We start from the raw sequence: 16800 nt of genomic DNA on the forward strand, positions 1-16800 counted from the left end.
CGTTCTTTGAAATATGGTAGTGAGAATATTTGTTTCCATATTTGTTAGGAATTTATAAAAAGTTACCATTTCTATAGTCTTTATTTCCTCATTAAGGAAGTGAAAAAATTACCTTTCTATGAGAATGCGGAAAGTTATTTTTAATTAAAGGGTACTTTATGGAGGCTTCAGGATGCATGCCAGTGATGGTGATGGTGACGCATGCGTTCTTGGACGAGTGGAATGGAATGCGCAGAAGATTTTCATAGAGTAGTTTTCGAGATTTCTCCAAGGTAAGTGGACCATGTATGTTATAGCTTTACCATTATTTTTGACTTCTTGGTTTGAATCACTCTAGTAATGCTACAATGATATTTTTTTTTTTCAATCGTGCATTAATCTTTAATGATAAATCAAAGTAGATCTACGTTACAAATGTTATTATATCATTAATACAGGTGAAATTCAGAACAAAGGACATAAAGCATAAGTCCACCCAAGTTCAGGAATAATGTGTGCAATTTATTTATCCTTTTATATTCAATCCCGTGGCAAACAATATTAACCTGATTGATTAAATACAGACCATATTTCATAGTTAGGATAGATCACGGATTAAAAGTTGATAATCTTCTTTTCTCTGAAGCTTTCCACAGTCTCCCTGACACTCACTTCCAAAGGAGTAAACTCTATTCCAAAGTCCTTCTTTGCCTTGTCTGTGGAAATCTGGTATGTTGGCATATACGGCTCATCTACCTCACACCTGAAAACATTATTGAGATTTGAGAAAGTGCAAATGTTGTAATTAAAAGCAAAAGCTAAATGTTTAAATGTTCCATGTGCACACACAAACGCATGATGATATTTTAACAACTTTTTTTAACAATTTTTTGATAATAAACTATATATCACTATTTTATTAGTCGGACCAATTAGAAACTATCACATAAATTGTTGTAAAAAAATTGTCAAAAAAAGTTGTTAAAAAGATATTTTTCCACACAAAAATATAGAAAGATAGAAAGAAGTGAGTGACGGTAGATTATCTATGGAATTCGACATTTATAGGAGTCAAAGTTATATAGAAGTTGTTTTAAAGACAAGCTCACTTGAGACAATCATTTTACACATGGAGTCCAAATTATTTGGACATCCGATATGTGGAATGTATGCAATTATGGCATCACCATTAAATCTCAGGAATAGGTCATTAGGTACACTAAAGCAGCCATAGTAATCCTGACGTGTGCACACAAACACAAACATCTACACCAACTTAAAATTAACGTAGATCGGGTAAACAACATTAGTCTTCAATAATGCAATTTACGCAGACCTGGGTCTCAAAGAGTAATAAAATTTTAAGAAAGAAAATCTGAGTGTAATTTTTGTCACTTTAGTCCTGTCATTAGAAAACCCCCTACACGATACACTTTCTGCCATTTTGGTTCAAGAACTCCACCATTTACTATCACTTTTGTTCTTGAACTTTACCACTTACTATCATTTAATCCTGATTTTACTTATTTTCTTTTTGATCCTTGAACTTAACCACTTATTGCTATCTCAATGATAATTTTTCAAAAACATTAAAATGAGAACAAGTGATTAAGTTTAAGTGCTAAAATGAAAACAAATGGTTAATATCAGGGACTAAAATGAAAGTAATTCACAAAGTTTGGATACTGAAATTTATAGTAAGTGCATTATTATACTTTTCATAGACTTCTTTTTTAATTTTCATACTTCAAAATTTTAACTAACAGTGCATTATTCTTTTGGGACTAAAGTAATTGTTTACCGTAATCATTTTCTTTGTTTTCCACGATACCCGAGAGCACGACTGGTATAGTTAATATATTTGATGGAGCACATATTTCTCAGTTGAAGGGTGCCATTTAAGGTGTATTATGTAACTAAGCTTAGAAAGTTTAGATAACGAAATTCAAAAATTAATATGCATAAATTGATGTTAAATAGCAATAAAAGTTTGATTTACTTTATCATCTAAATTTTTTCTCTTACTACTTGTCAAAAAGTATCAAAAAGTAGTATATCAATTTCAGTACAAAATAATTTCGTTTTCCAGTTGAATTGAGTTTTCAAACAAGCCAAGATATTGCTAGAAAAGGAGTTTAAAAAATGGGGGTTCCAATTCATGCTTTATAAAATTAAACTTACTTATCTGGAATTTGAAATGTAGGATACAAATCACGTAAAGTCCTAGCAAGCTCAGAGTAGTGTATGACTCTCTCGGACAAACAGTATCTTCCACTGGCCGAAGCGATCTCATAAGCCAGAATATGAGCGTTGGCAACATCTTTCACGTTGACCCACCCAAAAGATCTATTTAGAAATGGTTTACCTGCATTAAATAAGCTAAAGAGTTAGTACTTGTTTGGAAAATATATTAATTCAATTCTCCCAGTGAATATTTTGGTTATTGGATTTTAAAATAACTGGTCACTGGTTTTATTAAAATGAACGGTTAATTACTCATGAGTAAATGACAAAGTTGGAACAATCAAATATGATAAATTCGTAAGTGTTTCAAATTCGTTCGGATTTTTAACTCTCTTTTTTTTCATGAGAATGGGTGAAAAGGTAAAATAATGAATTGTTGAACTGTATCGGTATACAAAATACAAAGATTCACTCATGTATCGTATCTCTAAGATAGAGTCAATTAGAGTCAATTAAGATCCGTGTAGTGATATGTATCAGTAAATAGTAAAACTCAATACTATCGTAAGATATGAACCAAACAATGACATTAGATAAAAAGAAAAAAAGATTGCATACTAAGATGGATGGGTTGAGGAGAAAGACTTTCAAAGGAAAGCACTCTTGCCTCCAATGCAAGAAAACTACTCCAGAGACGTAAACATCACATCTTAATTAGCATATATTAATCTTAATAGTTTCATTTCCATTTTCTTTCTTGAAAACAAAAAAGAAAAAAGATTGGATGGTACTTAAAAGGTCCAGTCTTTTGTGCTTATTTTGTTTCAACAATGTGATAGTTACTCCCCTATACGACAAATAATAAAAACAGTTTCCCAGTTTAAAACTTTTGTGGAAGCACTAAACAGTATAATTACACTGTTGTTAAATATAAATACGAAAAGATAACGAAATCTTACTACAGAGTTAAAGTTAGCGTCTGGCAAACTTTTTATTTATCTGTTTTCTCACCAAATATTAATATTAAACACCATACATATGATAAACCAACAACTCAATGATAATAAAAGTAAATATATCGGTCCAAAGTTTATTTTGTCAGGGTTTATTTTATTAGTTCAAAACATTACTTATATCAATAGACTACATCATTCTCAAATTTATCCCAAGAAAATTCAGTTCTCTGAAAATTAAATTCATAAAAACTTAGGCAATATATATTCTTAACGGAAACAAAAACTGATATTAAAACAATCTTCTAAGAATCAAAATATTAATCTATTGCAATGATTAACTTTAGGGCACAATACTCCCTTCAAAGGAATGCAACTTGTTCTGAAGTCGCACTTATTTTATTGCAATGTAGTGTATTTGGCTTAAGCATATTGCATGTTTTACTAAACTAATCCTGACTCAAGCTTTATCAATGAAATAGGATGCTTATCTATCTTTCTTGAGGGTGACAAAACATGAGTTCCGAAGTGGATCTATTTATCTTATAGTAGATGAACATGGGTTATTTTAAGCTTAATGTATCCTAATTTCTAACCTTGACCAAATTGAACGCCGGCACCCATAATATCACGATGAGCAAGTCCCCAATAATTCTAACCCTTCGTCCCCACAAACAAAATACCCTGCCTCCAAGTTTGTTTGTTTATTTTCGGCGAGATAAAGGAAATCTTGAAAGGAATCAATCCATATTTGACCCTCTTATAAAACAGCATCAAACGCACACAAACCCCAAGGGTACAAAACCTAGCGATCCTCCAAGCTACAGCAGTAGTAATGCATTAGAAGATTCAATGATCATTAGGTACCTTAATCTTATCTAATAACATAAAACACCGAATAAAAGCATAAAACACATTTGATAATATTTAGTGTGTCTCGTGAACATTTATAGACATTAAACAGTAGAAATTAGTCAAGGTAGAACATATTCAGAGCTAATAAGTAGGGAGGCATGAAAATATGTCATTAACTCGTTATGATTTAAATGCAACATTTTCATTCCTCAAACATAAAGTTTAACTAAGAATTGTAGTTATTATATTATTAATTCGTTATAATATTTGCCTTTGCATATTTTCTGTTTCCTTTTTCCTATTTTAGTTCGAACACGTGTACGTCAGAATTCTAAATGCAGGAAAAGGAGATAATAGAATTTTCATACAGCATAGCTTCAAGAGTAAATACAAATTACCGTTTATTAGGTTTAAAATTGGCTCAACGCTTTCATTAATCTCTGCTTGTAAGAGAGGTCCTGCTACCATTGTTGGGTTAATAACAATCATGTCAATGTTGTTTTCATTTACAAATTTCCAGGCAGCTTCCTCGGCCAAGGTCTTTGAAAGCGTGTACCAGAACTGAAGACAAAAAATAGAAAATGCACGAAAATATGAAAGCATGGTAACACACTCTAGAAGACAATTTACAGAATATTGGAACAAATATATTCGAGATTGACTTGCAAGTTAACAGCTATTATCTACTGAGTACAAGATTGACAGTACTAAACACTTGTTGAATAATGTTAAAACTTGAAACAGTTTAATGGCTCATCTCTTCCACTACTGTAGCACATGCACTAGTACTACTGGTGATGCCAAAGTGGAGTCAGTTACTGCAGCAGTGGTTGTGTCGGAAAAACGGTTTCTCATTATTCACAGAGGAACAATTGCTCTTAAATAGAATACAAAGAATTAATAACAGAAAATCCTAAGTTATGATTGATATAATCTATCTCTACAATTCAGGATCCTGTACAATAAGTATAAAATACATTGTGAGCATATTAAACTTCCTAATTATGGAATGTCATTAAATCTCCTGATTATGTAACTAAAACTGTACAATTGTCAGCATATAAACTTCCTTAATACAAATCAATAACTCGTGTTATTCACATGTAGAGGTAAGACATAAATTTTGTTTACAGAAAAACAAATGTCACTCAGTTCCCAACAAACTACATCAAAATCATATATTCCACCTTTACGAGCTTCAGGATTTCATTTCGACTAAATTTTAGCAAAATAACACAAACCTCTGATTCCCTACAGAAATCTGGATCTGAAAACCATGTCTCATCAACAACTACTTCAGGAGTTTTTGGTTTTCCAGTAAATGCAACTGCAGAAATAGAAGAAGTTAAGACAACACGCTTCACAGATGGCGATTTTGCACATGATTTGAGAACATTAAGAGTTCCCTTCACTGCAGGATCAATCAATTCAGCCTGACACAGGAAAACAAAGGTCAAAATAAAGGAAACAAGAAGAACAACTCTTCAGCATAATATTTCCTTCCAAGAGGAAATGCCGAAGGATATCTGTCAGTCAATTATCACATGCAATAAATCTATCCTCCAATCTACCATACTAAAAAAAATGATTTAATTAAATTTTTTACGAATGTTTCAGAAACCTAACAAGCATTGAATTGTTTTTGGAATAGTACTAGTACCTGTGGATTGTTGACCACGAAACGTACAGGTGAAGCAGTATGAAAAACAGCGTGGCAACCTTCGACAACGGAATCGAACGAACCTTCTTCTAACAAATCCGCTTTAAACAGATGCAGCCTCTCTTTTGCTCCCTCAAGGTTAGCCAAGTGCGACACCTTTTTCGGATTACCTACATAACCATACCATTCAAATCCATTCATATTGATGCCAATAACCGATTAAGAGACACGGATTAGGGATTAGGGATTAGGGTTAGGGATTAGGAATGTGAATGAAACAGACCTTTGTCGCGAACTGTGGCTCTGACTGTGTAACCACGTTGAAGAAGGAATTTGACGATCCATGAAGCAATGAAACCAGAAGCTCCGGTCACGCACACTACCTTACCTCTCGTCTCGTTCATCACTCCAACCTACTCTCTCACTTCCTTACAGCCCTCTGGATTTGAAAACCATGTCTCATCAGCTACTACTTGAGGACTTTTAGGTCTTTCATTATATACCACTGAAGCTGTAGAAGTGAAGAAAACCCGTTTCACATATGCTAATTTTGCATAGGATAACCATGCTTCAGAACGACAACATTTTAACATATGGGATTGGGATTATTCATGATTATTATTATTTATCGTGGAATAATTTTGGAATAATAATAAATATATAAATAATGTTAAAATATTATTAAAAAAAAATATTATTAAAGTATTATTATTTTTTTATATATTGTTTGCCAACAATGTAACAAAAAAGGAAAACAAAAATAAATTGAAATATAAGATTTTTTTTCATAAATTGGTAATAAAGTAATTAATTATTGCTCTAATTTCAAGTGACATCCTTGAATCCCTGTGTTGTACGTTTTAGAAACTAGGGTTCTATATTACTAATTTTAATGTATGTTGATGATATTTTGGTCACGCGAAACAATGCCACCAACAAACTCTAGCCAAAGCCAAGATGCTAAATCGCAACCATCACCAATGATTTCTTCTTCAAAGCTTACTGCTCATGCTTCAATAACCTTTTTGGATCCTACTCTGTCTAGACAAATCATCGGAGCTCTCCAATGTTTTACGTTCACCAAGCCTCATATCACCTTTTCTGTTAATAAGAGATGCTAGTTCATGCATAATCCGCAAATGCATCATTGACAAGTTGTCAAAAGAAGGTTAAACTCATTTAGTCAGTTTTTCTCAATTAGATTTTCATTTTATTGTACTTTTCAATTTAATCTTAAAAAATGAAAATTTAAGTCAATTAAACTTCGTTAAAATAACGGAGTTAAATATTTGATGAGCTGGAACTTTGTCGTAGTCTTTTTTTGAAACGTGGCATTCTTATGTCTTTATGCGTGGAATATATAATTAAAAAAAATCTTATTAAAATATCCAAAAATGAACTTTCCCTTGTAGTGTCGATTTCTGATTAAGTAACTCAGACATATGCAACAAAAAGAGAACGACGTAATGGTAACTTCTCTAGTTCCAAGAATCAAGATATCCCTCTTGTTATGTTCATCAAGCACCACTAACCTCTCTCCACGAATCCCCTTTGCAAACCTCAACCGAAAATTACTGGTCATATCGAACCCTTTCCCTAGACACTCTAATGTCACCATCTCAACATTCTGGGAGAGGCTTGGAACAAGTGGAGTGCGTCTCTGGGTTTGCTGAATTTAGGGTTGTTGGATCGGGAATGGGATCAGAAGTGAACCCTAAATTAGTTTCTTGATACACTATTCACGCAACTTAGATTTTATTTCCCCCAAATCTGAGTTCCTCTCTTGTGGACAATAAGTTATCCTCCTCTCCTGGCGAGTGAATGTTGTAGTGGCGGGTTTCGAGTTACGATTTAGGGTTTCCTTTTGTCTTTGCTATTCACGATTGTGATGCTTGATGGTTACGAAATGAAAATTTTGGGGTTTAGGGTTTCCAGAATTGGGAATTTAGGTTTTGTTATTATCTTAAAATTTAGATTTTTGGTTTGGAAATTCTTTTTGGGAGTTCTGTTCTTGTTTCTCAAATTATGTTTAAGGTTCGAATTCTGGTTTGAGAAATCTTGTTTTTTGATCTGGTTGCGTTTTTGTTTGGGGATTGGGATTGTTTGTGGTGGTTTCTACTTTTAAAGTGGCCTGCAATGGCGAACATCGGGTTAGACTCGTTTTAGACTTGATAACAGTAACTTCGGATTCCTTGCTACTATGAAGAGGAGTCAGACTTAACGACACTGACTTAAAAATTGTCAAATTCTACATATAAAATTATATGAATGACATGTTTCAAGGTCACGTCAACCTACCAACTTATTACAAACTTAATTCGTTAAGTCAATTTAACTACCTGAGCTTAATTGTAAAACTAAATTGGAGAATTAGATAAAACGAGCATCTAACAGAAAAAAAAACCATAGGGCTACTAAAGGGTTTAACATTAAAAGAATGCTGCAATATATAGAAAGCATTCAATTTCATGGCATTTGTTTTTCTCCGTCATCTAACATCTCCTTACAAGCTTTTTAGTGACTATGACTGGAGTTTCGATCCCCCCAACGTCAAATCAATATCATTTGTATTTATTTTGACAACAACATTGTTTTTATGTTTTTTTTATGTCACTAATTATTGATCATGGTTGTCATTGTTGTGAACTGTGAAGAGTTCAAATTTGTTACCTCCACCATAGTACAAAGTTTGATGATTTTTCATCCTTCCACCGTTATTGCTATCCCTATCGCTATTGCCCCTTGCCTTTTTAGCATGTCAAGGAACCCAATATTTAGTTGTTATATTTGAATTTTTTTATCATAGCATATGTTTGATGATTTACAAAAATTTAAAGGATCATTTTATTTTTATGATATTTTGGTGTGATGATTTATACATTATTATTAATGGTGAAGATTCCTTATATGCTTACTCCTAAATATTTTTTACATATAACATAAATTAGTACATAAATAAAAATATTTACTTTTAATTTTAGTATATTTGATATATTTTTCATCCTTGAATTTTTAAAAACCTAAACAATTTCTTTTTGCACTTCTAAAATTTTTGTTTAAGATCACTACTTATTAGGATGTCTTCTATCTGTATGACCATTATTTTATACAAAATTTAAAAAGTTTGTACGAGACTTTTTATTTCTAAATAAGCATTGATATGTGTAGACTATATTTACCTAAATATAAGATTTAGTTAATTGTCGGTTTGTATTTATTTTGCTAATTTTATTTAAAAGAAATACTGTATAGATGCACACATTGAATAAATCTTAGTTTTCATTTCAGATTTAGTAAAAATATTAAACATTAATCATTTTATACTAAATCTTGAATTGTCCGATTATAATTTTTTTTGAAAATTACGGTAATACATGTGTATTAAGTATAATCTTAAAATTAGAGTAATTTCAATTCAAACCATTAATTTTATTCTTCATATACTTTGAAGATCAATGTAAAATTTTGTCAAAATTTTATCAAATTTAAGATAATAGATTTATTTTGCATGTGTTAACGAGTCAAGAAAAACATTAACTTAAATGGATAGGATCCCACCTTCAATTGAAAAAAAAATGAGGATTGTATTGCATTAGTTATAATAATGGAGTTGCATTATTGGATCAAAATTGAATGAATGCATATCAAATTAAGAATAATGAAAAAGGAGTTTATGACTAATTGCAATGTGTTTGGTAAAACGAATAACCTATGAAGGGGACATTTTATTGTCCATGTGTTTTATTGAGAAATTTCAATGAATCTAAGTCTCACATTGAGTAAAGATGAAAAAATTGAATGGAAAAATTCTTTATAAATTTGTTGCCTTTTTTTTTCTGTTAAAGATGATGTCAATCATTTATTTAGATTGGACTCATATCTAATTAGTATTAGCGTATCTCCTTAGTGAATCATCTTTCAAAATTTTAATCGTGTTTGTTGTTTAAAATAAATGTGTTAGAAATTTAATAACATATGTACTTACCTATTTATCTTTATCTTTGTATTATCAAGAACTATTCAACATGAATATGACACAATCAAATATTGGATATTTAAACTATATTGACAAGAAAAAAACGTTTAAGAATAAATGAATGATCATTGATAAAAAGATGATATATAACGCCGTTAATCTATATTTTTTTAGATAAATAAAGATAGTTATTAGATTTATTATTGTTTAAGTAATTTAAGTTAAACAAATAATTATTATTTTAATATAAATAGAATATATAGATTGATATAGCTTTTTTATTTCTTTTAATCAGATTTTGGATTTAAGTCAAAATGAACGTTTTTTTTAATTCTAAAGCTTACGTTGATTAATACAATATTTCATAAATTTACGTCAATGAATATCACACCAAACATAAATTTACTTATAGTTAAACTACATCCGTCCTAAAAATTAGGATTAAAATACAATACTTTTGTTAAAGCTCATAATCGGCAATGTTTATAACATAAGAAAAACTCATTTTTTATATTTGTTTACGTGAATTCATTGTAAACGAATTTTGTTTATGAAACTCTACAACAGTCGTTCGTTTATTATCATTTTCTCATTTATATATTTTTATTTGAAAACAATTAATATTTAGTATATTAATAAGTTTTTCCATCTTATTTTTCAGTACAATATATTAGTGATGAGATATTGTTAGGTAGTTTTGTCAAAATGGATTGAAAAAATTATAATTGTCTTTTTTTATAAAATTTATATATATTCATCTTCAAAATTGTTTCTGTGTAAGCATTTGTTTTTCACATAGGTTTTAATCTGTCAACACTTTCTTATTCAAAACAAAAATATATTCTTATAGAAAATTCCTTTTATTTTTGTTTTTCACATAGGTTTTAATATTGTTACATTTTTAACTTGTTGATTATGATTGTGTCTAAATATCATGTCATGTCATGATGTTATTATATTCAAAGAAAAATGTCTAAAAACTCAATATAGTCTGGAAATTATAAGATTTTTTTAGAATTAAAAATATTCATAGAATACCATAATACTTTCTATAGAAAATTTTTTATTTTTAATTTCAATTGAGTATACCCGTTTTTTTTTTTGGTTCAGCTTTGAATGAATTTAGTTGAGCTTCCAAATTAACCAAAATTAATTAATTCACATATTTGGTATACTAAAAAGTTTTTGTATCTTATTTTTTAATGATATATTAGTGATGAGAAATTGTCAGGATATTCATTTAATAATTTGATCCAAGCAGCAGGGCAACGCGTATTTAACGCATATAAGACAAAGGTAATTTGAATATCTTGTAATGAAATAAATGTAAAGATAATGATATTTTGATAACATTTTTTTTTACAATATTTTTATACTGTTTACGTCGGTCTATATTAGTGTTTATAACTATTATTATTAATTTTGAAATAATTTTGCACCAATCACAGAATGACACGTAAACAGTGTTAAAATGTTGTCAAAAAAATGTTGTTAAAATATCATTATCCTAAGGTGCCACCCTCCTCACGTTAAGCACTTCAAAAGTAGTCATTGTTGACGCAAAGTCAATGGAACAATGAAATATTAATAGAAAATATTTTCTTAACAATTTTTTTATAATTTTTTACCTCAATTTATGTGATTATTTATAATAAATTTAATTTAAAACTAATAAAATAGTGATACATAATTTAAATTTAAATGCATTGTTGCAAGCTACACTTTTTCTGGTGCTTAGTTTTTTCTTGATCTTAGTACTCCTCTTCCATTTATATTGCTGTAAACTCTGATATAAATGGAATAAAAAAACTATTGGAACAAAAAACACATTATTTTTATTTATTGAACATTCATATATAATAATAACAAAAATAATGTAAAAATTGTTTGTAGAAAACCCTAACTCAGAAAAATAACGCAATACAAGTACTTATATGCGTAAAAAAAATTGAAACTGGAAGAGAAAATTCTTATTCGATCAGAGTTGAAATTAAGAAAAGGTTTGGTTGAGTATATAAATGGAATTGTTTTATAGAATGACAGTTATATATATAAACAAATAATCATACAAATTTTGTAAAAATTCAATAAACAAAAATAATTCATTAAAATTTGTATTTATTTTTCGTTTAAACTTTTAGTAAATAAATAATGATATCATGATACACTTTTACGTTTATTTGATATTCAAATAAAATATTATATCATATCACGATGTTGCTGTATTTAAAGAAAAAGGGCTAAAAGTAGTCATTGTTGAAGGAAAGTGAATGAGCAATAAACGATTATATTTCTTCTTTATATGCTATTGCCAGCTACACGCTATTGCTTTTTCGGCCACTTTTCATACTATGCATTATGCCATTGCAAGCTACACACTATTGCTTTTTATTTCTAAATAACCATTGATATGTGTAGGACTGAATTTACCTAAATATAAAGGTTAGTTAATTTTTGGCTTGTATTTATTTTGCTAATTTTATTTAAAATAAATATTTTATTGATGTATACTTCGAGTAAATCTTAGTTTTTATTAGAAGGTGGGTTTAAGCCTAACTCAATCCCACAAAACCGGCGTGTAGGGTGAGGTTTGCACCTCAACACACCCCCTTCACGCCGAGGTATAGACATCTCGTGCGTGATAGTAGAAATTGGGTAGCAGGTGGAATAGAAGAATAGTGGCTCTGATACCATATTAGAAGGTGGGTTTAAGCTTAACTCAACCCCACAAAACCGGCTTGTAGGGTGAGGTTTGCACCTAACTTATATATTTTAATTTGGCCTTATCTCTAGTCGATGTGAGACTTCCAACAGTTTTCATTTGAATTTTAGTAAAAGTGGTTAAACATTAATCATTAGTCTTAAATTGTATGGTTAGACATTCTTTGAAAATTATTTTTCATATAATTTGTTAATACATACAAAGTAATCTAAAAATTGGAGTAATTTCAATTCAAACTGTTTAATTTTATTTTTCAGATACATATTGCTCACTTTGGATATCAGTCTGAAAATTTGTCAAAATTTGATTAAATTTAAGATATTAAATTTAATTTGCATGTGTTAATGAGTTAAGGAAAGGTTAATTTAAATAAGTATGATCTCGAATTGAATTGGAAAAAAATAAGAATCATATTGCATTATTTATTACTATAGAGTTTGTAACATATGTTATGGATTAAAATTTGATGAATGCACGTCACGTTAAGAATAATAAAAAATGAGTTGACAATGATTTGCATTGTGTTCGGTAAAATGATTAACATATCAAGGAGACATTTCATTGTCTATGTCTTCTGTTAAAAAAATTCAACTAAGTCTAAGTCTCTTCAGTAAAAATAACAAAATTAAACAATACATAAAAAAAATCTATATAAAAATATCGTTTTAAGTTTTTTTTTTTGTTAAAAATTATTTCAATATCTTATTTGAATTAAATTTGCTTTTTATTAGTATGTGTCTTCATAGTGAATTATCTTTCAAAAAAATTATCAAGTTTATTGTTTGAAATAAATTACCTATTTATTTTTTATATTATAAAAAATTACTGAATATGATACAATCAAATATTATATATTTAAACTATATTGACAACAAAAACATGTTAGAAAAAGAAATGAATGATTATTTATAGAAAATGATATATAATGTTGGTAATCGGTTTTATTTTTTTACATAGAGTATTTAGATTTATTATTTTTAAGTAATTTAAGTTAAATATATTATTTTAATATAAATAGTATGTCTCGATTGATATAGCTTTCTTATTTTTTTAATCATAGATTTTGGATTTAAGTTAAAATGAACAATTTTTTTTTTAAATTCTAAAGTTTACGTTGATTAATACACTATTTAATTTCAATTGAGTATACCCGTTTTTTTTGTTAAGTTTTGAATGAATTTAGTTGAGCTTACAAATTAACAAAAATAAATTAATTAACATATTTGGTATACTAATAAGTTTTTCTATCTTATTTTTAATATGATATATATTAGTGATGAGAGATTGTTAGGATATATATTTAATAATTTGATCCAAGCTGCATGGCAACGTGTATTTAAAGCATATAGGACAAAGGCGGGAGTGCTGTGTTAGCAATTTGAATATGTTGTAATGTAATAAATGTAAATATCTTAAAGGAAAATAGGTAGAAAGTGCAATGCAAATAGCAGGAAGGTGCTCGCTCCTCACATTATGCACTTCAAAAGAAGTCATTGTTGACGGAAAGTGAATGGACCGACAAACTATTATATTTCTTCTTTTTATGCTACTGCCAGCTACACGCTATTGCTTTTTCTGGTGCTTTCTTTATTTATTATTGCAGACACTTTTCATAGCATGCATTATTGCAAGCTACACAGTATTGCTTTTTCTGGTGCCTTCGTAAATCTTGTTACTCTTCTTCCATCACCAACCACATACCCAGTATCACTATCTACACGCTCGTCCACCCTGTAATGGCAGACAGTGTAGTTTCCTTTGTTTTAGATCACTTAGCCCAGCTTGCCGCACGCGAAGCTAACTTGCTCTATGGCGTGGAGGACAGAGTCCAGTCCCTACAGTACGAACTTCAGATGATCAAAGAGCTCCTCAATACCACAAAGAGAAAGAAGGGAATGCAACATACTGTTGTGAACCAAATCAGAGATGTGGCCCACTTAGCTGAGGATGTCATCGACACTTTCGTAGCCAAAGTTTCCATTTACAAGAGGAGAACCCTTCTGGGGAGGATGCTCCGTGGCTTTGGCCAAGCAAGGTTGCTCCGCCACGTAGCCCACAAAATAGACAAGCTCAAAACCACTCTCAACGAGATACGCGACAACAAGGATAAATATGATGCTTTCAGAGAAGCCACTGATCAATATGCAGCAGAAGAAGAGGAGGAGAAGGAAAGGTTGCAATCACTGCACAAGCTAAGAAGAGACGTGGAGGAAGAACACGTGGTTGGCTTTGTCAAGGACTCCAAGGATGTCGTCAAGCGACTCCAGGAAGGTGGTTCGAATCGTAAAGTTGTCTCTATCGTTGGCATGGGGGGATTGGGGAAGACCACCCTTGCCCGAAAGGTCTATAATAGCAGTCAGGCGAAGCACCACTTTGATTGTTGTGCGTGGGTTTATGTCTCAAACGAGTGCAGAGTTAAGGAGCTTTTGCTTGGTCTTCTTAAGCATTTGATGCCAAATTTTCAACAACAGCGTAGCGGCAATAAGAAGGGTAAGAAAAGCGTCGCAGACGTTAACAACCTGAGTGAGGAGCAGCTGAAGAAACAGGTGTTGAAATGCTTGGAGAAAAAAAGGTATCTTGTGGTGATAGATGACTTGTGGAAAAGGCGGGATTGGGATGAGGTGCAAGATGCTTTTCCGGACAACAACAGAGGCAGCAGAATATTGATAACTAGTCGTTTGAAAGAGGTGGCCTTGCATGCTGGTGATGATGTTCCTCACTATCTTCGGTTCTTGAGTAAAAAAGAAAGTTGGAAGTTGTTTTGCAGGAAAGTGTTTAAGGGTGAAAACTGCCCTTCTGATTTGGAGACCTTAGGAAAGCAGATGGTTCAAAGTTGTCGTGGTTTGCCGCTCTCCGTCATTGTTTTAGCAGGACTGCTAGCCAAGAAAGAAAAATCACAGAGAGAATGGTCTAAAGTGGTAGGTCATGTTAATTGGTATCTGACTCGAGATGAGACCCAAGTGAAGGATATAGTTCTCAAACTCAGCTACGAAAACTTGCCAAGAGCATTAAAACCATGTTTTCTCTATCTTGGGTTATTTCCTGAAGATTTTGAAATACCTGTTATGCCGTTATTGAAAAAATGGGTTGCGGAGGGTTTTATACAAGATACAGGAAATAGAGACCCAGATGATGTTGCAGAAGACTACTTGTACGAGCTCATGGATCGTAGTTTGGTCCAGGCAGGGGTGAAGTTGAATGGACGTTTGGCGAAGTGTCAGGTTCATGATCTTCTTCGAGATCTTTGCATATCAGAGAGCAAAGAGGAGAAAGTGTTTGAAGTTTGCACAGACAATAACATTCTAATCCCTACCAAACCTCGCAGACTGTCCATTCACAATAAGATGGGTCACTATATTTCTTCAAGCAACAATGACCATTCATGTATTCGTTCCTTGTTTTTCTTTGGGCCATATTATAAAGTCGGTGGGAGAGAGTGGAAATGGCTTTTGGACGAGTGCAAATTGGTTCGAGTGTTAGAGTTTGGATCTAACTGTTGCCATAAGATCCCTTCCAATTTAGAGAACTTCATCCACTTAAGGTACTTAAGAGTAGAAATTTCAACAGAGCCATTTGTTCCAGATTCAATACTTAACCTTTGGAATCTACAAACCATTCACCTGAGTTTTTATCCCATTCGCACTCCAATTTCTTTCCCTGTCCAAATATGGAAACTCAAACATTTAAGGCATTTGAGTGTAGTAGGATCTATGGAATTGCGAGGAAGATGTTCAGAATTAGATGAGAAGATGTGGAATCTTCAAACCATCTCTGGTCTTAAGATCAATAAGCAAGCAACATCTCTAATAAAGAAAGGAACATTTCCCAATATTAAGAGGATGGAGTTGTACGTTAAAGATTACCAAGGTGAATTACCTAATTTATTACAAAACTTAGCACCATTGAAGCATTTGAATAAATTGGTGATTTTGACATCAAAGGAATTTCTCTCGGAACAAGTGACTGACATCTTACAAAATTTAGAAACAAATAATGGAGTTAAAGTTCATGTCGACGATTTATTTTAAACATTTATTAGTGTGAGATTTATTACAGTAAATAGTTGGTTATTTATTTTATAAATGTATGTTACGTGTGAAATATTAGTAATATTTTGATTTTTTGAATTTAAATAATAATTAACTATATCTATATCTTTTAAATACTGAAAGGTTTTCTAAAAATTAATTTAAATAAATATTTTTTAACAGAATAGATCCGTATATTCATTTTCATTTTCCACATACTCATTTTTATTTGCATTTTTATATTTAATAAGTATATTTCATCATTCTCAAGTAATGTCACGACTATGTCAATTTATTTACTATTCTACACATTAATTACTTTTTTTTATAAATATAAAAATAAAATAAACATAATATTATTAATGATTTGATGGATGCAAAAAAAATATTCATCATCAAATATTACAAATATATATAATTACATAAATATTAAATCAAAATAA

The 16800-nt window shown here is 30.7% G+C and overlaps 2 protein-coding genes across 2 annotated transcripts; one reads left to right on the forward strand and one right to left on the reverse strand.

Annotated features, from left to right (window-relative positions):
* Positions 1-404: 404 nt before the first annotated feature.
* On the reverse strand, positions 405-6179 carry LOC148191575 (cinnamoyl-CoA reductase CAD2-like). The gene is made up of 6 exons (XM_088101060.1): positions 5915-6179; positions 5632-5801; positions 5213-5404; positions 4370-4532; positions 2161-2344; positions 405-742 (listed from the first exon to the last, which is right to left on the reverse strand). The coding sequence occupies exons 1-6, from the start codon at positions 6033-6035 to the stop codon at positions 595-597; spliced, it is 978 nt and encodes a 325-aa protein (XP_087957186.1). The 5' UTR covers positions 6036-6179; the 3' UTR covers positions 405-594.
* A 7759-nt stretch (positions 6180-13938) lies between these two features.
* On the forward strand, positions 13939-16456 carry LOC148191576 (disease resistance protein RPP13-like). Its single transcript, XM_088100231.1, has one exon. It carries the CDS (start codon positions 14066-14068, stop codon positions 16355-16357), a length of 2292 nt encoding a protein of 763 aa, XP_087956357.1. The 5' UTR covers positions 13939-14065; the 3' UTR covers positions 16358-16456.
* The last annotated feature ends 344 nt before the right edge of the window (positions 16457-16800 follow it).

The sequence above is a fragment of the Vigna umbellata genome, chromosome 10 (genome assembly GCF_029865625.1).
Source record: "Vigna umbellata cultivar VRB3 chromosome 10, Vumbellata_1.0, whole genome shotgun sequence".
Classification (NCBI taxonomy): domain Eukaryota; kingdom Viridiplantae; phylum Streptophyta; class Magnoliopsida; order Fabales; family Fabaceae; genus Vigna; species Vigna umbellata.

Excerpts from the sequence above, each read along its gene's own strand:
- LOC148191575 (XM_088101060.1), bottom strand. The coding sequence starts at position 6,035 with ATGAACGAGACGAGAGGTAAGGTAGTGTGCGTGACCGGAGCTTCTGGT. Across the intron at positions 4,533-5,212 it reads ATTTCTGTAGGGAATCAGAG|TTCTGGTACACGCTTTCAAA; the intron begins GTTTGTGTTATT and ends TTTTGTCTTCAG. Across the intron at positions 743-2,160 it reads ACATTTCAAATTCCAGATAA|GTGTGAGGTAGATGAGCCGT; the intron begins GTAAGTTTAATT and ends TAATGTTTTCAG.
- LOC148191576 (XM_088100231.1), top strand. The coding sequence starts at position 14,066 with ATGGCAGACAGTGTAGTTTCCTTTGTTTTAGATCACTTAGCCCAGCTT.